This window comes from Enhydra lutris, unplaced genomic scaffold (genome assembly GCF_002288905.1).
Source record: "Enhydra lutris kenyoni isolate GAN:26980312 unplaced genomic scaffold, ASM228890v2 scaffoldscaffold41, whole genome shotgun sequence".
Classification (NCBI taxonomy): Eukaryota; Metazoa; Chordata; class Mammalia; order Carnivora; family Mustelidae; genus Enhydra; species Enhydra lutris.
Window position 1 is genome coordinate 1,768,967 of NW_019154125.1, and position 25,980 is coordinate 1,794,946.

At 35.7% G+C, this 25,980-nt stretch overlaps 1 protein-coding gene across 2 annotated transcripts in view; it reads left to right on the top strand.

Annotated features, from left to right (window-relative positions):
- LOC111155366 (phosphodiesterase 7A) overlaps nt 1–25,980 on the top strand; it is a 112,214-nt gene that overhangs the window by 65,903 nt on the left and 20,331 nt on the right. For both annotated transcript variants that reach the window (XM_022515510.1, XM_022515511.1), the window contains exons 4-5: nt 18,713–18,864; nt 20,925–20,988. In XM_022515510.1, the coding sequence (XP_022371218.1) occupies nt 18,713–18,864; nt 20,925–20,988 (216 nt within the window). The remainder of the gene's footprint in view (nt 1–18,712; nt 18,865–20,924; nt 20,989–25,980) is intronic.

Here is a 25,980-nt window from a genome sequence, read left to right on the forward strand (position 1 = left end):
ACACATCATAATCACCCAAAGTCCATAGTTTACATTAGGATTCATTCCAGGTGTTGTATGTTCAGTGGGCTTGGACAAATATATAATAACATGTATCCATTGTTACAGCATATAGAGTATTTTCACTTCCCTAAAAATCCTTTATGCTCCACTTATTCATCCCCCCTTTTCCCAGCCATTGGCAACTACTGATCTTTTTACTTTATCCATAGCTTTGCCTTTTCCAGAATGTCATATAGTTGGAATCATACTGTTAGTGGCCTTCTCAGATTGGCTTTTTTCACATGGATAATATGCTATTTAGGTTACACGTAATCTTTTCATGACTTGATAGCTTATTTCTTTTTAACACTGAATAATATTCCATTGTCTGGATGTACCACAGCTTATTTATCCTTTCACCTACTGAAAGACCTCTTGGTTGCTTCCAGGTTTTGTCACTTATGAATAAAGCTGCTACAAACATCCATGTGTGGGGTTTTGTGTGGATGTGACTTCTATGGGTGAATACCAAGGAGTGTGATTGCTGGATTATATGGCAAAAAGTATGTTTAGCTTTGTAAGAAACTGCAAAACTGTCTTCCAAAGTGGCTCTACCTTTTTGTATTTCTACCAGTAATGAATGGGAATTTCTGTTGCTCCGTATTCACATCAGTATTTGGTGGTGTGTTCTGGATTTTAGCCATTCTAATAAGTACATAGTGGTATCTCATTTTAATTAAAAATTCCCTGTAGGTGATCTTTTCACATGATTGTTTGCCATCTGTGTATCTTCTTTGATGAGGTGTCTGTTCAGGTTTTGGCTCATTTTTTAAAATCATTGTTTTTCTTGTAGAATTTTGAGTTCTTTGTGCACTTTGAATATCAGTCCTTTATCAGATGTGACTTTTGCAAATATCTTCTTCCATTCTGTGGCTTGTCTTCTTATTCTCTTGGCACTGTCTTTTGCAGAGCAGAAGTTTTTAGTTTTAATGAAGTCCATCTAAAACCAATTTTCTTTCATGGATCATGCATGTCTTTGATATTGGTTCTAAAAAGGCATCTCAGTACCCAAGGTTGTCTAGATTTTCTCCTGTGTTATCTTCTTAGGAGTTCTTTAGTTTTGTCTTTTATACATATACATACAGGTCTGTGATCCATTTTGAATTAGTTTTTGTGAAGGGTGTATGGTCTGTGTTTAGATTCATTTTTTTGCATGTGGATGTCCAGTTGTTCCAGCACCTTTTGTTTGAAGAGACTGCGTTTGCTAGTGTATTGCTTTTACTCCTTTGGCAAAGATTAGTTGGCTGTATTTATGTGGGTTTATTTCTGGGCTTTTTACTTTGTTCTACGATCTTTTTGTCTCTTCTTTTGCCAATACCACACTCTTCATCGTTGTAGCTTTATAGTAAGTCTGGAAGTCGGGTCAATTCAGTCTTCTAGCTTAGTTTTTCTCCTTCAGTAATGAGTTGTCTAGTCGGGTCTTTTGTCACTTTTTATAAATTTTAGAATTAATTTATTGGTATCCATAAGATAACTTACTGGGATTTTGATTGGGATTGCATTGAAACTATGGATCAAGTTGAGAAGAACTGACATGTTGATAGTATTGAGTCTTCCTATCCATGAACATGGAATATCTCCATTTATTTACTTCTTTTTTGATTTCTTTCATCCCAGTTTTGTAGTTTTCCTCATGTAGATCTTATGCATATTTTATTAGATTTATATCTAAGTATTTCACTTTGGGGGGATGCTAATGTAAATAGTATTGTGTTTTTAATTTCAAATATCATTTGTTTATTGTTGGTATATAAGAAAGCAATGGACTTTTCTTTATTAACCTGTATCCTGCAATCTTGCTATAATTGTTTATTAGTTTTAAGAGGTTTCTTTGTTTGTTTATTCTTTCAGATTTTCTATATAGACAGTCATGTCATCTGTGAGCAAAAGTTTTTTTCTTCCTTCCCCATCTGCCTATGTCTTATTTTCTTTCTTATTACATTAGCTAGGATTTCTAATATGATTTTAAAAAGAATGGTGAGAGGGGATATGCTTACCTTCTACCTAATCTTAGTGGGAAACTTTCAAGTTTCTCACCATTAATTCTCACCAAAATACCACAACGTATTTTTGTTGTGGGTTTTTTTTTTGTAGACAGTCTTTATCAAGTTGAGGACATTCCCTATATTCCTAGTTTACTAAGAGTTTTTAATCAAGAACGAGTGTTGGACTTTGTCAAGTGCTTTTTCTTGCATTTATTGGTATGATCATGTGTAATTTTTTCTAAGTCTGTTGACTTGTTGGATTACTTTAATTGATTTTTTAATGTTGAACCAGGCCTGCATGCTTGAGTTAAATTCCACATGGTTATAGTGTATAATTCTTTTAATACTTTTTTGGATTTGATTTGCTAATGTTTTGTTGAGGATTTTTGCACCCATACACATGAGATACTGCTCTGTATTTTTCTTTTTCTTAAAACACCTGTGCCTGGTTTTAGTAGTGGAGTAATGCTGGCCTCATAGATTGAATTAGAAGTATTCCTTCCCTCTCTTTCAGTTTTCTGAAAGGGATTGTGGAGAATTGATATAACTTCTTCCTTGAGGGTTCACCAGATTTTACCAGTGAACCCATCTGGGCCTGATGTTTTCTGTTTTGGAAGGTTACTAATTATTGACTCCATTTCTTAAATACAGGCCTATTCAGATTGTCTGTTTATTCTTGTGTGAGTTTTGGCAGACATTTACCATGAGAACTTAGACCACTGGAAGTAAATCTCACAAAATGTTGGGCCTCCCATGACTGGATTTCAGAGTTGTCTGCACCAGGCTTTCAGAAATTCATCAGTATAGTTCACATTTCCCTACCCTGGCATTAGTTCCCAACCAGATTTCTGTGAGTCTGTGCTCTAGTGAATTGTTACTGTCTCTAATCATCTGTTGGTCTCTCCATTCTTGAGGGCATTGGTTTTTCCTGTGCCCTCCACCTCTCGTGAATATTAGAAGAGTTGTTGATTTTTACTTTTTACTATTGTTACAACAGAGCAACAGCTTCCAAGTTTCTTTTATGTGGATACAGAAACTCGAAGTCCTATTATTGTATTTTAAAGCGAAATGACAGATAAGTATTTACAAATTTTGTTTTGATTTCTATCATGGTAAATATCAATAGCTGTAACTCACATAAGCTAAAGCTCTTTGATGCCGTCAGTAATTTTAAAGAGTGTGAAGGAGTTGGGAAGAGCAACATGTTTGAGAAAGTTGCAGAACAGTTACCTCTCTAAAATCATGAGGTGTAGAGGTTTTGCAGGCATATTCTCTTGGGATCTTTAAAAGACTGATGATTGTTTTTAAGAAGCAAGTATACTCTTACTATAAATGTCTATAAAAAATATTCAAAAAATATTAGCCAAAAGGATTCCAGTAGCATGAAAAGAACAATAGTCCAGCCTTAGTGAGTTTGTTTCAGGGAGGAACATAAGCATGATTTAATATCTAGGTTTTGTGGGGTTTTTTTGTAGCAATACATTGATAACATTCATTGCTTCTAGGAGGAAATGGGTGGCTTGGGAAGATGAAAGAAAAAGAGATTTTTTGTTGTAGACTCTTTTGAATATTGATTCATGTGAATGTATTATTGAAAAGCTTAAATAAAATTACTTATAAATATTATAATATACAAAGATTGGCTATGAATAGGGATATCAGTAAAAAGGTTAAGTCTAAATATTGACAGTATTATATAGAAAGGTACCGTTATCTTGGGAGTCTTTAGTATAACCCCTTGCCGTTCACTGAATTTAATGAAATAGAGGATTTGAAAAATATAATTGTTATAAAGTGTCAATTTAAATGAGGGACATAGTGGGACATGTTGTTGGGAGAGGGAAGTTACAAATGACCAAATTGTTGGAAGTACTTTCTAGTGGAATTAAAATAGGATGGGTACCTTCTAAATCATAACAAAACCAGGAGCAAGTAATATAACATCTGAAGGACAAAATGAGAGCAGACCAAAGATATTGATGATAGTAATAAAGGTAAAGGGATGAGATATTCCTTCTAAGAGATGAAGATGCTCAGACTAGGTAAAAAATGAAACCTAATGACATAGAATGGTTGAAAACAGTATGAAGCAGTACCAGGCTTGAAGGTATTAAGTTGGATTTGGGGACTTAGACTTGGATCCGGATCTGGTGATTTAGACCCATTGTAGGAACCGTGTGATATGGTATCTTATAACTCTTGACCTCATTACACTGATTGTTTACAAAAAGTGACAAAAGTCTAAGAGTCTGGGTTGTAGTTGGAAAATTGGCTCACTTTAGAATAGGTTCTATAGTTACTGCAAAACAGTGTCTCTAAGCTAAGACAATAAAATTTGGAGGGTTTTTTTTTTAATAGAAAAAAATGAATCATTTTTTCCTACTGGTAGTGTGGGTACTGTTTATCGCAGAGCTCAGAATTTGTAAAAGAAAAAATCTTAATCTAGTATGTTTTGTGAAATGTGATCTAATTTGAGTGAGCACATGCTGCTGCTATGACTAAAACCTCCCATGAGCCATCTCCAGGAACCTTCTCTTCTGCAGACTTGGTGGAAGGCACCTTACCTACCCTTAAGTAGCTTTCCAGGATAAGTTTAAACCTTCAGAAGGACTGAAGCACTTGAAAGACTTTAGTAATGTGTCTTCTCCCATATATATAATTAAAAATAACGTCTTATTTTTCACAGTGGCACAAAACATTGCAAGCTCAAGTTAAAATCGTTTTTAGATGTTCAGATTGCAAACTTCTAGATATGTGTATTAAATTGATTAAAGTTAGAATTCTCTCTATATAGAGCTCCTTAACACCTCTTCTGCGCATCTCTATGGTTGTAACTTGAAGTCACTCTTAATTTCCCTGTTGTAAAATTCCTGTTTCTTTCTGCTCTTCTGTTGCTTAAATCCAGTCTGTATTAAATTCCATGTATTCTCTAGCCGGAAATAACTGCCATACTTCTTTCCTCTCTGTCCTCTTTTATCTCTTCTCCTGCTTGATTCAGACCTTCATCACCCCTGTCTGGGATTATTCTGGCATTATCTTAAACATTAAGATTTCTCTCTTGCAATCTGTCCTGTACTCTGTACCCAAATTTGGGTCTTTCTAAAGAGAGGGAAAGCTGAAGAAGTAGGGGAAAATGCATCACAATTGGTAAAGAGATGTAGTATGCTATTAGCATATTAATTAATACTGTTTTTTGTCAGTAATTTTGTGTTCTCTGTGTTTTATCTGTGAGGTGCTAATATTTAAATGCTGGAATATACCTGGAAATTAGACATCTACACTGCAATATTGCGCTTTTCTATCAATATTTTTTATAATACAGTTTATAATAAAGTGTTAGGTTTACAATATCAATGTGGCTTCTCTCTGTCTGTCTCTCTCTTTTTTTTTTTTGGTGCCGAAACCCGGGATCAAACTCAAGGTGACTTCTCAAGAGAGCTGCCTAGTTAGGGAAAATTGCGTAGATATTACAGGTTTTTCTGCCTTGAGTTTTTGTTGTTTGGATTGTCTTTTATCATAAATCCATCTTCTCTTAAGGCCCATAAATTTATTTTCACAATAGGCTTTTGAGTCTTTCTGAAAGGGTGTAAAGAAACAACAGAAGAAAATCAGTTCAACACAGAATTACCTTAAATGCAGAAAGAGTGCTCAGCCTTTCTTCTAAACAGACAAATTCCTGTCAAATTTAGGAGGTTTAACTGTCTGTTCCAGTGCTGGTGATAGTAACATTGTGACGGGCTCTAGGGGGCAGTTCCTCAGTCTGCATCAAGAGTTTTAAACAGATTTTTCCTTTGATTTCACCACCAGAAATGTATGCAAAGGGAATAATCACATGTAAATGTTAATGGACGTCCAAAGATGTTCATTTTGGCTTTGTTTATATAGGAAATGCATTAAATTGTGGTATTATTGACTGAAGTATTTAGAAGTAAAAAGCCAGAATGTTTATAACCTGCTCTCAGATGTTCAGAAGGAGAATCGTGTACACACACACACACACATACACACACACAATGCTGTGCAAATGTTAAAGCAATGTAATAAAATGTTAACAGTGACAAATCTGAGTAAAGGGTATTCTTTGTACTATTTAGTTTGCAACTCTTTGTATTTTAGATCTGTATTTTGAAATGATTTCCAAATAGAAAGTTTGGTAATCATATGCTTATTAAAAAGGATGGGTTTTTATTCAGATTATGTATTCGTTAAATAACTGGTAGTAGACTGGTTCTGTGGTTGTGCCTACAGAACTGAGAGAGTCCAAACTTTGGGAGGATGATTCAAAACTTACTTATATTCATTGCTACAGAGGATGGAGGGATTTTGATGATCACGAATCCTCTTTGCCAAGAAGTGTTTCCCAAAAATCTGGAATAAATCTGCAGTCAGAGTTATTAGTCTGGCATCTTTGTTGCAATGATTCTGCTTTAATCAGTAAATTCTGCTATATCTTTAAGTTTTTCCTGAAATGGATGTATTGCATAGAAGCTTTATTCTTAACCAGATTTTACTTTTTCTCTTTTGTCTCTGATGCTTTAGTGGGCAGCTCATGCTAACTTCTGTGTGCATTTATTAGGTATTATTGTGGTTCTGTGGGACAAGAAATCAAAAATTTTTCCCAGGTATCATTTCTCACTGAAGGGAATTTCTGAAGCATTCTTTTACCTTTGTTTTTTGTTCTTACTAACTTTTACATTATAGAACAAGAGGTAATATGTATCATATATATGAAAATGTTGGTATTAACACTTTCTTGAGACCCACTGAGAAACTTAAGCTTTCATCCCATTTTTAAAAGATCCCTGGAGTGCCTGGGTGGCTCAGTTGGTCAAGAGTCTACCTTCAACTCAGGTCACGATCCCAGCATCCTGGGATCTAGTCCCGCATCAGGCTCCCTGCTCATCAGGGAGTCTGCCACTCCTGCTTGTGCTCGTTCGCTCTCGCTCTCTCTCTCTCTCTCTCTGTGTCAAAAAAATAAATAAATAATTTTTAAAAATAGGTAAAAAGATCCCTAACGCTCAGACCTGCTGTGTCTGGGAATTATATTCACGAAGGTACAGATTTCTGGTCCTCTGGCTTTTAAAAACTGCTTCTGGATGTCCTTCATTCAACTAAGTTTAACCTATGTAGTCTCCTGATTTTATGTTGTGAAAAGTCTACGTTTGAGGCACCTAGTGACACTGAGTGATATATATCATTAACACACTGGGAGGAAAAGCTGAAGTGGGGGGCAGAAAAAATTGTTTGATTAGAGAGTGAGGGGCTGATGGAGACATGAGCCCCACAGGAGAGTAGTTTACACGGCAAGGTGCTCAGAGCTGTGTCTCCCTACCCTGGGCTCCTGTGCTCTTGAGTGTCCTTCCTTAATGTGGCTTCTCCTCCCCAGGCTTTCTCCAGTTTATTGCTTTCACTCAACTCTAGAGACCACCAGGAGACTCCTCATTTCACTTTCTTCCTTTTGAGTACAGTGGCTTACTTTCAGCAGGCTGGATTAACAGCCCCAAATATTCCTACAGATAGTCTTCTAATACCTGGTCTGTTGAGTTACAGTATTTTGAGGCTTCAGTTTATGGGACCTGATGAAATGAATTCTCTGTTGACATTTTGTCACACTTTATCTCTTGTTTGCTTCTAAAGTTTTATGTACCTGAATTAATGAATCATTCTTTTAGTTACACATGATTTTTAGCTTATATAATAACCAATACTAGTATCTTTAAAATGTACAAGAACTGCTGTAACTCTCTGTGTGCACTTAGAAAATCTGATGAGGTTTGGTTTTTTGAGTTTGTTTGGGGGTTTTTTGCTTTGTATTTTGAAAGATTTCTGGCATCATTATTAAATAGTAACAGAAGCTTCCAGCTTGGCAGTTAATTCTTTTCATGGAATTCACTAGAGCTTACTGACGTCATCCAGACTGGAAGGCATGTTCTCTCTGCCAATATCAGACAAGATGTAATACAAGGAATATGCTCTTCATACAGGTTTTTTTTTTTTTTCATGTCCACGTAAATGCAGGTCTTTCCATTTTCTTTTCCTTCTGGCATGTGGTAATGTTCCAGTCCATGTGTGTTTTACCCATTATCTAGAGCTTTGTGTTCGTTTTAGCGCTTTACTCCACTCTTACTAGGGCAGCAAGGGAACTTGTCAGGATACTTAAATTGTAGCCTAAAAGCTTTTAGGTTTTCTAGGCTTTTAGTCTTGCTCATCTCTTTGTTCCTAGCCTCTGGCAGGGTCTGGCTCCTTGGCATCAAGTTGTCTAAAACTGTCTTCCACTGGTAGGTTTTATAGGGTCCCACTTCGTTCCCTAAATATAATCTGAAACTATGAACCAAATTCAGGCTGGTTGCTGCCATTCTGCTGAACCAAATGTCTTCTCTTATCTTTATTGTAACGACTTGCTATGAAAACCTACAAACTCCTTAAACTTGTTCTTAGATCCTCATGTGTGTTTGATTTGGGATTGTTTCCTGTCTTCCTAACAGGGCTGTGTCGGACTTTAGTACTTGTTTTATACTGTTACATGATCAGAAAGAACATCTGTTTCTATGTGTATTTTGAGTTTAAAAGTCCGTGTCTTACTGATTTTATTGTCTTAGATTACCTGAGTCTTTAATGTATAGCAACTCACACACAAGAGTAGATGCTATGCTATTTGGTAGCTTTTCCCACATCTTCCCTTTAGGCTTAAAAGTTGTTGCTCGGTGTTTCCCTCAACCATGACTTTTTCTTTGTTACAGTCTTTTTCCTATTAACCACCTGGCCAGTACCTTTACTATTTACAACCATATTTTCTTCAGCCATTATTTGTTTGATCTGCTAATGTAGCTATTCACCACTTATAATTTGGTCTCATTACAAATATAGCATCCCAGCCTCTACTTAAATCTGTGGTATTGTAGACTAAGGTCACATCTTGTCTGGGGTTTCTGTTAAATTTTAGTTGGTTCCCAGTCATCCATTTGTCTTGAGATCATATCTATAATATGTAATGTAAACAACATATCTATAATACTTCACAGAGATATCACAGGAAACAATTATCTTATGTCTTTTTTTCCCCTGCTTTTTTGTCATGAATGATCCTACTTCCTATAAGAATCCCTTTATGAACCAGTGCATGTAGAGAGGAGCACAGCTGTGTTGAACTGAATTAGGAAACAGAGCACTCTGCCCCATGTTTGTGTATTTTTAAAAATTTACCTAGTTTTGGGCGCCTGGGTAGCTCAGTGGGTTAAAACCTCTGCCTTCGGCTCAGGTCATCATGATCTTGGGGTCCTAGGATAGAGCTCTGCATCGGGCTCTCTGCTTAGCAGGGAGCCTGCTTCCTCCTCTCTCTCTCTCTCTCTCTCTCTGCCTGCCTCTCTGCCTACTTGTGATCTGTCTGTTAAATAAATAAAATCTTATAAAAAAAAATTTACCTAGTTTCCAGGTGCTTGTGAAATGTCTACATTTGAAAACCACTGATTTTTGTTGTTTCTTTGTCCCAAACTGATAGAATATTCTGTCCTCTAGCTATCTTCTTGAACTTCATAGCACAAATTAGGGAACTAATATGGAATGGGCCTTAATACAATTTAATGGTATTTTAATTCTAATTGTGCTTGGAAGAACTGGGAGAATAGAAGATTTAACTTTAGGCTTTATTTTATATGTCACACATTAAATCTTTTTGTACTTTCTTTTCTTTCTCAGTTCACTAAGAAGGTAATTAAAAATGTAATCAATAAGGAGCTATGTTCAAGTCCTGAGTTTGAACATAAAAGAGATCCAACATATCACATATCCTACTATGGAAATGCCTAATCCAGAACAATAATAAGAATAATCTTTAAAAGAGTTTCATATTAATTATTATATCAAATCCTGTCAAGTGAACTTTGCATTCCATAAACTGTAAGAATTGCTTAAGGGAAAGAATATTGATTTTACAGCTTAACATTGATCTGATTTTAGATTATGAGTAGCACGTTTATTTCTTTTATTTGTATTGAAGCTTGGGCTATTTATATACTCATTTTAAAGTAAGGAAATTGGGGGCGCCTGGGTGGCTCAGTTTGTTGAGCATCTGACCCTTGATCTCATGGTTGTGAGTTAGAGCTCTACATTGGGCTCTGCGCTGGGCATAGAGCCTACTTAAATACATACATACAGACACATAGTTACATACACAAATAAAGTAATAAAATTATACGCATATTGAAATCTTTTAAATATGAGCATTTATTTTGATAGTATATAAAAGTATACAGTGGTCTTCAGGATGAAGTTATGCTGTCACAAAGAATAAGTTCGGTTTTGTTAAAATAAGTAGTGTGAAGTCATGTGTTTAAAAATATTTGAACTTGAAAATAATGTTACAGACCAGTTATACCTCAAGTAAAAAAATATTTGATATGTATGATAATTGTAGCCATTAATGTTGAAGTGTTTATTCTTTCCCAGAAAGACGTATTGCATGTATTATCTCATTTAATTTTCACAACAGTCCTATGAAGCCTATTTTACAGTGAGGAAAGTGTTAAGACCTTAATAATTTTCCTAATGTCACAAAACTAGTAAAAGTGGCAGAGCTGGGATTCGAACTCAGGTGTGTGACTCTCAAGCCCATGTGTTTTACCCACTCTGCTGTACTGTTTACTACAAGACTTCACCGTGGCTTTATGCACCTTGCTCTTCCCCATGTGTCCACACATGCTCAATGTAAATATTCTTCCAAGCAAAGTTTCCCCGTAGACATTGATAAATGTAATTATTCAATATTAATACTAGCCTTTCAGATACGGTTCTGTGTGTGTGTGTGTTTTTAGGAAAATTAAAGGGAGATTAGAATATAGAATTCAGGTTTTTTTTTTTTAAAGGTATTTTATTTATTTATTTGACAGAGATCACAAGTAGGCAGAGAGGCAGGCAGAGAGAAAGGAAGGGAAGTAGGCTCCCCGCTGAGCAGAGAGCCTGATGCAGGGCTTGATCCCAGGACCTTGAGATCACGACTTGAGCCAAAGACAGAGGCTTTATTTAACCCACTGAGCAATCCAGGCGCCCCCAGGTTTTTTATTCCATTACCATTCAACACGACATTGTCCTAGGCTTGAGTTGGAACTGAATTTAAAAGACATTTTAAAAATAATCTCCAAGATAATTCGTGATTACATGCATGCATCTAAGTTGACTTTAAGGTGGAGATACAGTGACTACAGGGCTCCCTCTTGTGGACCATTACAGCAAGTAGTGATCAAGTCTCAAGATCCCAAGACTTTTTGTTAAAAACATTTTTGTCTAATAACTAAGTATCAGTGACATCCTTTGCCATGCAACTTGGATGATAGAGAAGAGAGTCTGGGACTGTCGGGAGTAATACTGCTCAACGTGTGTGATTCTCCAGCCCTTTTGTTTCCTTGACCTATTGCTTGTATTTCCTGTCTACTTTCTAGTATTAGGGGGGAAAATTGCTTCTAAATGTGCTTCCTATCCCACATTTCAGTTTTTTGGTCCAGAGACTCTAAGAATGGTTGGCTGGAAGTAACTCCCATGAACATTTAGTAACAACACTCATTAAGTTTTTGGAGGCTGATTAGTTTGTCCATGGTCACATAGTGAGGTAATGTGATATTTTAGAAGAGAACCAGCAGAGCTAACAGCTCTTTAATAGTAACTTGATTAATTCAGTGAGCCTTGTTGGCTTTCTAAGCTGGATTGGAATGTAGGTAACCATGTAAACTAGAACAAGCCTGGGACTTAAAATAAATAGTCCTAGCCTGGTGGAAGCTGGGCTTTAATAAAGACGGTTTTAATCTATTGTGTGTTTTGCCGTGAAATAAATAGTGCCTGCCTCAAGTCACAGAACAAGCTCAGGACGGTATTGGTAGTAGGGTCAGATTTTATGTGGTATGGTCAGAGGATGAGCTTTTTAGTTAATTGTCTGAGTGAAGAGTACTAATCAAATTCTCACAGTCACTCATTCTTGTTTCTAGTTCCCCATGTAACCTTTTTTATACCTAAATGATAACTATTTATAGTTATCATTTGGTTAACTTGATATTCTTTTTTTTTTCCCCTGTAGTGCTCTTTTCTTGTTTCAGTATAAGAATTTTATGTCTGATCATTATGGTGAATCCATTTGTGTGTGTGTATGTGTGTGTGCAAGGGAGAAGAATGGGAGGAGAGCAAACCTGATGAAACTAAAAATTTCCATCTTAAAATGACATCATCATGCTTCATCCTTGATTTATAGTCACTGATGCCTTTTCTTAGATCACATTTTGGAAGCTATCCTAGGACAGTTCTGGAAGCCTCTCTAATTTTCTTTTAGAAAACTTATTCTCCAGTTTGGCAGTGTGTTTTAGAAGCCATTGAAATGTGCTCCTTTGTGCTTATTCTACTTCTGAGGGTTTTTTCCAAACCAGGATTTGTGTAAAGATTTAGTATCACAGTGCGGTACCTGGGTGGCTTAGTTGGTTAAACATCTGCCTTTGGCTCAGGTCATGATCCCAGGGTCCTGGGATCAGGCCCTGCGTCGGGCTCCCTGCTTGGTAGGGAGCCTTCTTCTTCCTCTCCCTCGCCTGCCACTCCCCCTGCTTGTGTGCTTTCTCTCTTTCTCTCTGTCAAATAAATAAGTATTTTTTTAAAAAAGAATGTTTATTACAGAATTGTAAGAAAAATAAGTCAGAAACAGCCAAAAAGCAAAAAGATTAATTATGATAATTTCATACTTTAGAATAATTTTATAATAATATATAACTAGTAAAAAAGTAATGATGGTATTTATGTTACTTATTGAAAAGATGTTCATGAATTTGTAAGTAAAAAATTACTATGAATTGTCTTGGATAAAAGAAAAACTATACATACACATGCATATAGAAAATGATTCATAGAAAAATATCTGGAGTGCCAGACTGTTAACACTGGTTGTCGCTATACAGATAAGTCTTCCCATGCAGATTCTCCCCCCGCTTTCAAACTTTGGTTGAGCAGAAGAGTTGGTTTAGGGCAGCTACTCCCAGAAAGGACCAAGAAAAACACATCTTTTAAAAGAAAGGGGCAGATCTCACTCAAAATGACAGGGTAGGAAGATCGAGGGGTTTATCTCTCTACCAAAGCAACCACTAAACTGGAGAAAAAGACCAGAGTCTACTATTTCAGGTCTCTGGATCCTGTTTGGACACTTACAAGAACCTTGGGAGTACTTGATGAAGGAATAAGCTGCTATTTGGCAGTTCATGCACAAACAGTGATCATTCCCCATTCCTCAGCCCTTTAGCCTTTGGGGACAGTGGCCTATATTCCTGGAGGGGCTTGCTGAAACCAGGGTAGGCACTGGGGACTTTGTTCTCCAAAACTTTGGAGTTTTATGTTTAAGTCAGTCTGTCAGATCCCTGAGTGCTAGGCACAGATATTTGCCCTCATTTCAGCCTTTCAGCTGCAGAGGTTTCACCCAGCAGTGTCTACTGGAAGATTTAAAGAATCTGTTCCTCCCCTCCACTCCTCCTTTTAGAGCCACACATTTAAGGAAATCTGTGTTGGGTCACTGTGTTGGCAATGACTGCAGAGATAATGGATCAGGAACTTCAGTGACCACACACAACAAGAAACACACAAAGGCAAATAGATATGCAAAAGTGAAAGTAGTTTGAAAATGTCAAAACAGATGGCTTCAGCCCACAACAAGCAAAAGTAAGCAGTACTGGAGGAGTAAGAGAATAGATTTCCAGTATAATAGTCAAAATATCGTCTTCTAAAAAAAACAACAACAACAACAACAACAAAAACCCTATAAAATATACGAAGAAACCAGAGAGTATGGCCCATACATACAACGGGAGAATTTCACAGAAGCCACCCCTGAGGAAACCCATACTTAGGAATTGCTAGTCAAAGATGTTAAATCAAGTATCATAAATGCTTAAAGCAAACCATGGACAAAGAACTAAAGGAATTCGGGAAAACATTGTCTGAACAAACCAGAATCTCAGTAGATAGTAATTACAAAAAGGAGCCTAACAAATTCTGGGGCTAAAAAGCATAATGACTGAAAATGAAAAATTCACTAGAGGGATTCAACAATGGATTTGAGTAGACAGAGGAGATCAGTGAACTTAAAGACCATTGAAATGATTCAAACTGAGAAACAGAAAAATGAACAGAGCCCAATAAACTGGTGGGAGATCATCATATGTACCAATGTATGAATCTAGGAGTCCCAGTAGCAGGAAGAAGAAAGGAGCAGAAAAGGAATTTGAAGGGAAAAAAAAAAAGATGGAAAACTTCCCAAATCTGAAGACATGAAATACATACATCTAAGCTTAGTGAACTCCAAGCAGGATAAACTCAGAGATCCACACTGAGACACAATATAGTCAAATTGTTGAAACCCAAAGACAGAATTATGAAAGCAGCAAAAGAGAAGCAATTTGTCATACAGGGGATCCTTAGTAAAATTAACAACTGATTGTTCTCATTATAGAAATGTTGGAAGCCAGAAGGGGGAGGTAAGATGACATATTTAGAATCCTGAAGGAGGAGGGGGCTAGCCATCAAGAATTATCTGGCAAAACTATCCTTCATGTGCTATAAGAAATGCTGGAGGCAGTCCTTCAGGATGAGCTGAAAGGACCTTAGAGAATAACCTGAAACCATAAAAGGAAATAAAGAATACCGGCTAGGGTAACTATATAGGTAAATATAAAGTAGTATTGTACATCTGGTTTGTTACTTTTTTATAAATCTGTGTGTGCTTACACAGTAAAGATGCAGTCTGTGACAATAGCAAGGTAAAAGGGAACAGTTGGAGAATATCGGAGTGGAGTGTTTGTACAATAAGTTGGTACTGTGCAAACTAGGTTGTTGTAACTTGAAGACATTAATTGTAATGCCCAAGATAATACTATGGAGCTAAAAAATATACAGAGAAGGAAAGAAGAAGGAGTCAAAATGGTACACTACGAAATACCAGCTAAATGAAAAAAAGAGGCAATAATTGATGAATTAAGGAACAAAAAAACATACCAAAATAATATCAAAATGCCAGAAGTAAATCCTTCTTTATCAATAATCACCTTAAATGTAAATAGATTAAATTCTACTTAAAAGTGGAGATTGGCAAACTAAATTTTAAAAAAACCCACAGAGTCCATCTATATGCTGTATAGAAGGGACTGGCTTTAGGTATGAAGAAACAAAGAGGTTCAAAGTAAAAGGATGGGAGTGATACTCCATCTAAATAGTAACCAAAAGAGAGCTGTGTGGCTTTATTATTGTCACACAAAGTAGACTTGAAATAGTATGTAATGTTTCTTACATTTGACCAAACTCAGGAAAGGTACACAGAATACTTTAAGAAAAAGATTATCACTTTGGAGGAGGGCTTAGGACGTAGTTGCATGGATGACTGGGTAGGGTTCGGTTTTTCACTGTGTTTTCTCCCTTTTGCCTTCTCTCCCTCCGTCCCTCCTCCTCATATTCTTTCCCTGCTTTTCTTCGTCCCATCTTGCTTCCTCTTCCATTTTTTAGATATGTGAATGCATGACATATTCAATAACTAGCCTAATAGAAAAATCAAATGTTCTCTTCCCTTCTCCCCCAAATTCTGGTTCGACATAAAGTCTTAGGCAAAGCTTAGGGGTAGTTTTAGCTGCTGTCTCTGGAGGATCTTATGGGATTTTCAGTCTTCCACAATGTAATCTTCTTAAGTAATCTTCCCCAGGCCTTCTAGAAAGAAAACACTTTGGGTGATTTGCTGTTTCATCTGGACAGCTTCTCCCCTTTCTTACATTGTCTGTGAAATACTCAGTACTTGTTAAGTCTGGTTCTTTCGTTAAATGAAGCTCTGTTTCTGATCCTTTGTATAGGTTATTTATGGGATTAGTCTTGCTGGATGGTGCTAGGCTCTTGTGAGAGAGCATTTGCCCTTGAGTCAGTGTCTAATATTCATTCTCAACTCAGTATGTTCAAACCAGAATTCTGGATAATGTGTACCAACTTTAGGACTCTGGGAAACAGGAAGACATGAATTATGTTTAGTTTTGTTTTGTTTTTTAAAGATTTCATTTATTTATTTGACAGACAGAGTTCACAAGTAGGCAGAGAGGCAGGCAGAGAGAGAGAGAGAGGAGGAAGCAGGCTCCCTGCAGAGCAGAGAGCCCGATGTGGGGCTCGATCCCAGGACCCTGGGATCATGACCCGAGCCGAAGGCAGAGGCTTTAACCTACTGAGCCACCCAGGCGCCCCATGTTTAGTTTTTTGTTTTGGTTTGTTTTGTTTTGTTTCAGTTAAGGAAAATGAGACAGTAAGAGGTTGTGACTTGTCAGAAATTACCCAGAAAATAGGAGTAGAGCAGGTGCATACAGCTGTGATCTTGTGAATAGGGCTCTGGCTACCAGGCTCCCAGATGTCTTAACCACTGACACTGTGAATCCTGCTGTGTTGATAGGAGGACTCAGCATAGTGCTTTGAGTTATTAGGGTTTTCCCCTCAAATGAGGCTCATTAATTTTTTGGTCCTTGTGCAGCTCTCCTCCCAAAGAGATTCTCACATTTATTTCTGGGGTGCATGAATTTGCATATAGAATTTGAAAGCAGCGATGCTACTGTTACTTCTGTATACATGCATGCAAACACACGCGCACTGGGATGCAATGTAATTGCCAGTGATAAAATTGTTACCTTTGTGTGTGATTTTTAAGATAAATTGAAGGAAATGCTCATGAAGGCATGGTCATGACCTTGAACTCTTTTAGGTTACTTTTCCATAATGGATAGAATACATGTATTCTGCAACATTTTCTAGAATTTTCTAAGTGCTTTAGCTCCCACAGATTAATTGTATTGCATTTCTACTTTGGTTTCTAAGGTTGTAACTATAAAATGGGGTGATACCCTTGTCATCTTCATATTATTCTGATTACTGAATGGGATAGCTGATATGAATGCACTTTTCTAAAACTGTAGGGTGCCTTATGAAAACAGAGATGGTAGTGCTAGTATCGTATTAATTAGATCTCATCTGCTCCCCATATATTCGTACCATTCAACTCTGTCACTTCCAGATTCGCTCTTTTCTAAGAATAGGACTAGAAGGATCATATCAGGCATAAATTCTTATACAATAGCATCTTTCCCCTCTGTTTCTTTTTCTGCATGCTTTTGTCTAAGTAAACAGTTTTAGATAATTTTATACACAAAATTTTTACAATTAATAACCAATAAACAATATGGTAAAGATATAATAAAACTTAGGAGTCATAGTGTGGACATAGGCTTTATAAGCAAACAGTTCTGTGTTTTAAAATCCACTTGTATCCTGTATTGGCTGTGTGACCTTGGGTGAGTTACTTAATCTCTTGTTGATTCAGTGTTTTCATGTGTAAAGTGAAGGATAATATTTATCTTTTGAGATTGCTAAGGACTAAATGAGGAACTTTTTGCAAAGCACTTAGGAACATTGTTTTCACAGAATTTAGTCTACCTTCATTTCCTCAAACTTGCTAATTCTACTTGGACATTATCACCTGATATTAATAGTTTTACCATTTTGGTTCCAGTCCTTTTACTGTAAGTTACATTGATAAAGACCAGGAATTTGATTCCACAGTTGTTGTAGATACTTTCTATTTTAGATTTGGTGAAATGAAAAATGAATACATTGTGAAATATGTACTTAACAACGTATATTATTTTATTTCTGGCTTCTGTGAGTATATGGGAATCTGAAAACTCATCAGGTATTTCAAAAATAGGATGCATTTATTCAGTATATTTTTCACATATCTACCTGGTGCTATTATTAGGCTTTGGAATAAAGAGCTGAAGATAGTTCTTGCCTACATTGGAGGTCATCATTTATTGGAGACAGGTAAATAAGCAGTTATAATCAAATCTGAGTCAAATCTGAAGAGAGCTAGAACCTGGAGCATGAATGATACCTTTTCTTCCAGACTAAGGAGATGAAGTTTATTTTAAGATGAGTTGTTGATCATTAGTCTCCATTTTCATGTGTTTTATATTATGAACATTTCACTGAATTTAGTTTGATTCTAGAGTTTGAAGATAATGTGTATTCCCTGGAAGGTGGCTTTTAACCCAAGTCCATTACTTCCTCTGGTTAAGGAAACACTCTGGTTTGTTCTAAAACTAGAGGGAAAAAAATGGTTGTGTTAGACTTGCTCCTTCTTGAGCTTTTCTATCTTACAGGATTTTGGTCCCTATGCTGTAGAACTCTTATAGATTAGAAATTACTTATTTCTCCAGCCCATCTCCTTTTCCTCTTAAGTAAAATTATCTTAGTATTTGAAATGATACCTCATTAGGATTCAACTTGGGACCTGGCTCCTCCCTATGAAGGATAGATAAACAAGGTTTTATCTTTCTGCTCCATAAAGTTTATATAGTAAAGTTTATATAGTAAACTCAAGCAATGGAATGAATAATTCTTCAGAGTTAAAAAAAAAAAAAAACCTGATTATTAATCCAGCCACACTCATTATTAGCTTTCTAAGTGCTGTCAAAATTGACCATTTACCCCTTCATTCCTAGTTCTTTACTTGAAAATATAAAGTATTTCTTCTCTCCTAGAAATGTGGTATAATGAGTTATTTTTGTTTATATATAACTAGAAAGGGGTGATACAAAAATAGTGTATGCACAGTTTTGACTTGCTTTACTCACCTTTTACTTCTTTTATTTCAGCTCAATCTGAAATCGAAGTTTCTGTGTCTGCAAGGAATATCAGAAGGTTACTAAGTTTCCAACGGTATCTTAGATCTTCGCGCTTTTTTCGTGGTACTACTGTTTCAAATTCTCTCAACATTTTAGATGATGATTATAATGGACAAGCCAAGGTGTGTACTGCTTTTTCAAGAAAACATTAATTTTTGATAAGTTTAATGAAGCCTTCCCCACCATGTAGTATTGAATTATTAGAACCTCTCTCTGTATGCAAAAATCACTTAAGCCCATTTTTCAGGTTTTTTCCTTTAGAGCACATGTTCATTTTGTAACTAGGTGTTACAGAGCAAGGGAAATTTCTGTAAGTTACTAAAACAGTGAAAATGTTTTCATTTATTTTAACATTAACAAGTAGCTTAGTAGGACATTAAACTGTGCAATCACACAGATTCTTAACTCTGAGAAGAATATTATAGCTGTTCTAGAAATTAGACTAAATTAGACTATTCTGTAGGTAAGGACTCTGTGGCCTGAAGAGCATCAGAGACCTGTTTGAGGTTGCCTCCTGGCTAGAGGTATACCCAGCACAGGATGTTAGGCCTCACCACTTCCAGTCAAATTACTTTTCAGAGTCTCTTCCATCACTGAGATATTTTGAGGATTTGTACGTTTTGTTTTTTCTTTCTTTTTTTTTTTTAATCTTATTCCTATTTCATTAAGAAAATTCTTTTTTTATTATCATGTTCAGTTATCCAGCATATAGTACATCATTAGCGATTCATTAGTTGTGTATAACACCCAGTGCTCATCTCCACATGTGCCCTCCTTAATACCCATCACCCGGTTACCCCATCCCTCCACCCTCCTCCCTTCTATAACCCTTGGTTTGGCTCTCAGAGTCCAGAGTCTCTTGTGGTTTGTCTCCCTTTCTGATTTCTTCCCATTCAGTTTTCCCTCCCTGCCCCTGTGGTCCTCTGTGCTATTCCTTAGGTTTTCTAATTAAACCCAGTGATTATAAGCATTATTTTCTATTTCCCAGTTTAAAAGAAATGTCTTAATGAAGGTGAAGCTCAGAGCAACTTGGTTTTGACCAAATGAGGGTTTTTTAATAATCTTATGTTTCTAGTGTTTTTAAAATCATTTTTTGATTTAATATTTATAGGCCAGATTTCCCAAGTGTGTGTATCTACATAGGGCAAAGGCATCTCCTTTATGATTACATTAAAGCAAAAAGATTGCTTCCCAGTTTGATGAAGGGAATTAATAGAAGGTGTTCGTGCTTTCTTTAAATTTGAAAAATTTACATGTTCTGCTTTTTAAAATGAGAATATTGATCTGTGTATGATTGTATGATATGTAAATAGTCTCTACTGGTAATATATTAGTATTATTTATGTCAGTTTATTGATAAATATATATGACGGTGAACTTTCCATAAAAGTTTCAGGTTACAAATATATGGTTTAAAAAAATTCAGTCAATTTCATTTTGGGGTTGTTAAGGGATTTATTTGTTTAACTGAAATACACATCAACTTAAATGTAGTAAATGCTATTACTTATTGTATAAGGATAGTTAAAGAATATAAATAAATGCCTGCATTTGGGAGTGTTTTTTAAGAAAATGACTAACCAATAATTTAAGCATAGTGTAGAATAGATGTCAAGTGCCTCATTTTCAGAGTTAGACCACCTGATTTTCGATCACAGCTCTGTTACTTTCTAGCTGCTCAAGGCAGTTACTTTTAGCTTGTTTCCCCATCTGTAAATGAATATTGAAAACAATGCCGTCTTCATAGTGTTCATACGAATATTAAGAGTGAACTAGCACTTTTAACAGTATGGAATATTGTAAGTACTCAGCTATTATAACTTATTTTTACTAGACTTTTAAAATCTAGTTTCTAGACCCATGCAGTGTATGAACCACACTTCCGTGGTATTAAATTAGAATTCTTGAAAAGTTCATGGGAGTATAGCAGTGAGTTGAAAGAAGCATTAACCTTACCTGTACATTCATTACTTGGAAAGCAAAATAATATTTGGTTTTCCAAATGAAGCATACATTTGGATAGTTTTTGGAGTCAGCTGGAAATGTCATGATTAAAAAGAAAATTATAGTTAGCATTTCTTAGATCACTTTCCATTTTCACTAACTTCTCTATGGGCTATCTGCAAGAGACAGACTGTTACTGAAATTAAATTACAGTAGGAATGTTTGGTTTTCATTTCAGTGTATGCTGGAAAAAGTTGGAAATTGGAATTTTGATATCTTTCTATTTGATAGACTAACAAATGGTAAGTGAAGAATTTGACTCAAATTACTGTGTACTCTAGACTGCTGCATTGATGGTATAGGCCCTGGCGGGTTGTTGCTTTTGTTTCTTTAGGTGGTGAGCCCTCTGCTGGCAGAAGAACAGCATTTTGTCCATTTCCTTAGTTACTGATCTCTATCTAAGCCAGAGAATCGCTGTCATAGTTTTATTTTTTTATTCCTCTTAGCAGTAATCAAAAGTTATAATCATCACCCTAGTTCATGTTACTATTATGGATAACCCAAAGTGAAATTATTACCTCATTATGTTCTTTATTTTTCTGTTTTGGTTTCTTTTGGATTGTGGCTATTTACAGTGAATCTTCTGATGCTGTATTCCAGCTTTGATAGCCACAGATATGTGGTAGATTAATGACATTTTGAAAGATATCCTTTCTTCTGACTTTGTGATCCTCGGGCCTTTCTTTCTGTGAACACTTGAGAGAGAGAATATATTCTAATCAGTGGTTCCCTCTGACACTGCTTCTCCATGGTTGGATGGGGATGAGCTTGTAGCTTCTTTGGAGTCTTATCAGAATCTATAGAATATGAGTGATCTGAAAACACTAGGTGATTCTAATTTGTTTAACCCCTCCTGTGTTTTGTTTTATTTTAGGGGTAGGTGTCCTATTTCCTTATTCTCTTTGGGAACAGGAAAAGGATTCACTTTGGGAATCATTTTTATTTAGGATAAAATTTTTGGCATAAAAAATGGTACATGTTGTTCAACTAGACTTTGTCCCTGTCTAAGCATCTTTTTAGTAAGTGAAGCAGAGTGGAAAGTGCACTGAGAGAAAGTCACTTCTGAGTGTTTAGGATGAAGTAACGGCTCTGTAGTTCACTACGATATACTTCAACATCACCATTTTTTTTTTCTTATTTTACTTTGGAATGAAGTTCATTTCATAAGGAAGACATGGAAAATAGTCAAGGAGATACAACTTTATTCATCTTGAGAATCAAGGAGGATCTAGTTTTTTAGAATTACTATGTTATTCCCTATAATATGTATGGCCATGTAAGGTGAAAATAGCTTTGTAATCACCTTCTGTTTGTCTGTACGCTTTTGACAGAAAATAAATTTGACTGGTTCTAGGTAAAACTATAAAGACCATGAACTCTGTCTTACCATCTTACCTCTTTCCCGCTTCCCTGCCCCCGACCCTTTTTCCTTTCCTTTTCTATTTCTCTTCCACCTCCCTTTTGCCCCTTGGTGACTCTTCTGTTCCTCTGCCCCCACTTTGGCATGTCCACACAGAAAATTCTCTAGTATCTTTCACACAGTTGTACTTCCCTTTTTAAAATATTATGTGCAGTAGAGTATCAGTTGACTCATCTTCTAAGATACAGGAAATTCCTTTTTTTCTAACTTAATATGAATATTATTTCAGTTGTTATCTCAAGATATATGTAAATAAAATAATGCCACCCTTAGCACCTTCAAAATTTAGCCTTATATAAACTAATAGCTCATAGCCTATTATTAGTCTACTGGGACACTTGTCACTCATCAAAATAAGTGATTGTTCTCTAAATTTTATTTCTAAAAAGCACATATCCTGCTTGTTAGGGATCTTGGTTATAAAAGTAGAGTGAGGTTGACAGTGTGTGGGATGGGCAGAATAGCCACTAGCTACATTAGTTAATTTAATACTTTGCTTTCACTTTAATCATCTCATTACTTTTTGTGGAGTTGGCCAGATGGTTTCTTCTTAAGATTGATTGTTAGGAGTTAGCTACCCACCTATGATTTTACAGATGGTGATACTCATATTCAGTTAAATACAGCCACCAAAAAGTTATAGGAATGCTGTCCATGAAGAGATATTATTGAGAAGCAAATGGGCCGAAGAAGAGTTTTTTTAATCTTCATAATTTAATTGGAAGTGCTTTGCTTTTAAAACCGCTTAGCCTGAAATGAATTCTGGATGATATATGTATATGGTATTCAAGTATATAGTTTTCCTTTCTTGTTTATTGATCCAGTGCTTTCTGTATTCCTTACTCTGGGCATTTCACCAGAGGACCTTGTGGGGAGGTCAGAGAAGAGGCAAAACTCAGTGATTCCTGCCAAGACAAATGGCCCCAGCTTGCCCACGGCAAGTAATAAAGTACTTGCCATCTGGTAGAGTACATTCCTTTCATAGGAATGAGAGATTATATGTGAAATAGCAAGATATGATTTGTCACCCCTGAAATCTGTCTGGTATGTGAGGGACCTTTGTTGCCAAGCCTGTGTTATGGCCTTATTCCTTCACAACCTAGATCCCTTTATTTCTTTTTCTTGTCTGATTGCTGTTATCCCTACTTCCAGCACAGTACTGAATGAAAGTGGCAAGCATGGGGATTCATTTTTTGTTGTTCCTGATCTTACAGGGAAAGCTTTCAGCTTTTCACCATTGACTGTGATGTTACTTGTGGGTTTGTCGTGTTTGGTCTTTTTTATATTGAGGTATGTTCCCTCTATTCCCGTTTTTTGAGAGTTATCATAAATGGATGTTGAATTTTTCTAATGGTTTCCATGCATCTATTGAGAGGATAATGTGATTTTTATCCTTTATTTTGTTAATATGATGTATCATGTTGATTCATTTGCAATGTTGAACCATCCTTACATTCTGGAATAAAACACACTTGATCGTAGTATGTAATGCTTTTAATATATTGTTGAGTTCGGTTTGGTAGTATTTGGTTGAGTGTTTTGCATATATGTTCATCAAGAATATTAGACTGTAGTTTTCTTTTTTTGTAGTGTCTGTCTGATTTTGGTGTCAGGGTAATTCTGGCCTGGTACAGAAACATTCCTTCCTCTTAATTTTTTGAAATAGTTTGAGAAGGATAGGTACTTCCTTTTCTCTGAATGCTTGGTGGAATTCTCCTGTGAAACCATCTGGTCCTGGACTCATTAGTTGGGGGTGTTTTGATTCCCAATTCATTTTATTGCTAATAATTAGTTTGTTCAGATTTCCTGTTTCTTTGTGATTTAGTCTTAGAAGATTAAATGTGTCTAGGAATTTATCCATTTCTTCTAGGTTGTCCAGTTTTTTGGCATATGCTTGTTTTATTAGTCTCTTAAAATCTGTATTGCGGTGGTGTCTATTGTATCTTCTTCTCTTTCATTTCTGATAGTACTTACTTGAGTCCTGTCTCTTTTTTTCTTGATGAACCTGGCCAAAGGTTTATCAACTTTATTTATCATTTCAAAGAATCAACTCTCAGGTTTATTGATCTTTTCTATTATTTTTAAAGTCTCATTTCATTTATTTCCACTATGATCTTTATTATCTCCTTCGTTTTACTAACTTTGGGCTTTGTTTTTTCCTTTTTCTTGTTCCTTTAACTATAAGCTTAGATTGTTTTCTTGATAATTTTCTTAGTGCTTTTGGTATGTTTTACCACTATAAACTTCCCTCTTAGTACTGCTTTTGCGATGTCTCATATTTTGAAACATTGTATTTTCATTTTCATTTGACTCAAGGTGTGTTTGAATTTCTCTTGATGTTTTTCTTTTACCCCTTGGCTGTTTTTTAACATGTTGCTTAGCCTCCACATGTTTGTTTTTTTCCCAGGTTTTGTTTTGCTTTGTTTTGTTTTTTGTTTTTTTTGTAATCTAGTTTCGTACTGTTGTGATTGGAAAAGATACTTGATATGAAGTCAGTGTTCTTACATTTACTGAGACTTGTTTTGTGGCCTGACATGTGATCTGTCCTGGAGAATACAATGTGTTCACCTCAGAAGAGGTATATTCTGCTGTTTTTAGATGGAATGTTCTGTATATATATATGTTAAGTCCATCTGGTCTAAGGTGTCATTTAAGATCACTGTTTCCTTATTGATTTCTGTCTGGATGACCCATCTACTGATATTAAGTGGGGGGTATTAAAGTCCCCTACTAATATTGTATTACTGTTAATTTCTCCCTTGATGTCTGTTTATATGCTTTGTATATTTAGGTCCTTCTATGTTGGGTGCATAGATATTTACCATTTCTTTTTATCCTTTTGTTGGATTGATCCCTTCATCATTGTGTTTCTTTTTTCTTATTCTTCATTCCTTTTTTGTCACTTGTTAGAGGTTTTCTTTTTAAGTCTATTTTGTCTGATACAAGTATTGCTACCCAAGCTTTTTTTCATTTGTGTTTTCATGGAATATTTTTTCTATCTCTCTCTCTTTTTTTTTTTTTCTCGTGTATTTTTTCTATCTCTTAACTTCCAGTCTATATATGTCTTCAGGTCTTACCTCTTGTAGGCTGTTTATAGGTTGGTCTTGATTTTTTATCCATTCAGTCACCCTGTGTTATTTGATTGGAACATTTGGTCCATCCACATTTGAAGTAATTGTTAATAGGTATATATTGCCATTTTGTTGTTTTCTTGTTGTTTTATAGTTCTCAGTTTTCTTCCGTTGCTGTCTTCCCTTTGGTTTGATTACTTTCTTTAGTGTTGTGTTTTTATTCCTTTTTATTTTCTATGTATCTCTTAGAGGTTTTTGGCTCATGGTTATCATATATAACACCTCATGTATACAGCAGTCTGTTTTAAGATGACAGTCACTTAAGTTTGAACACATTCTAAATGGACTACATTTCTACTCCCCCCATGACATTTTGTTTTTTTTAATGTCATATTGTATGTATTTCCTAAGTAAATATTGTAGATATAGTTGATTTTTACTATTTTTGATTTTTAACCTTAATATAAGCTTTATATGTGGCAGGTCCACTACCTTTAGCATGTTTGCTACTAGTAAGACTTTTTCCTTCATAATTTTCTTCTATTTTTGACCTTTTCTTTCTGCTCAAAGAAACCCCGTTAACATTTCTTACAAGGCCTGTTTAGTGGTGATGAACTTCTTTAACTTTTGTTTGGGAAACATTATCTCTCCCTCAGTTCTGAATGATGGCCTTGCTGGGTAGAGTATTCTTCTTTGTAGGTTTTTTCCTCTCAGTACTTCGAATATATCATGCCACTCTGGCC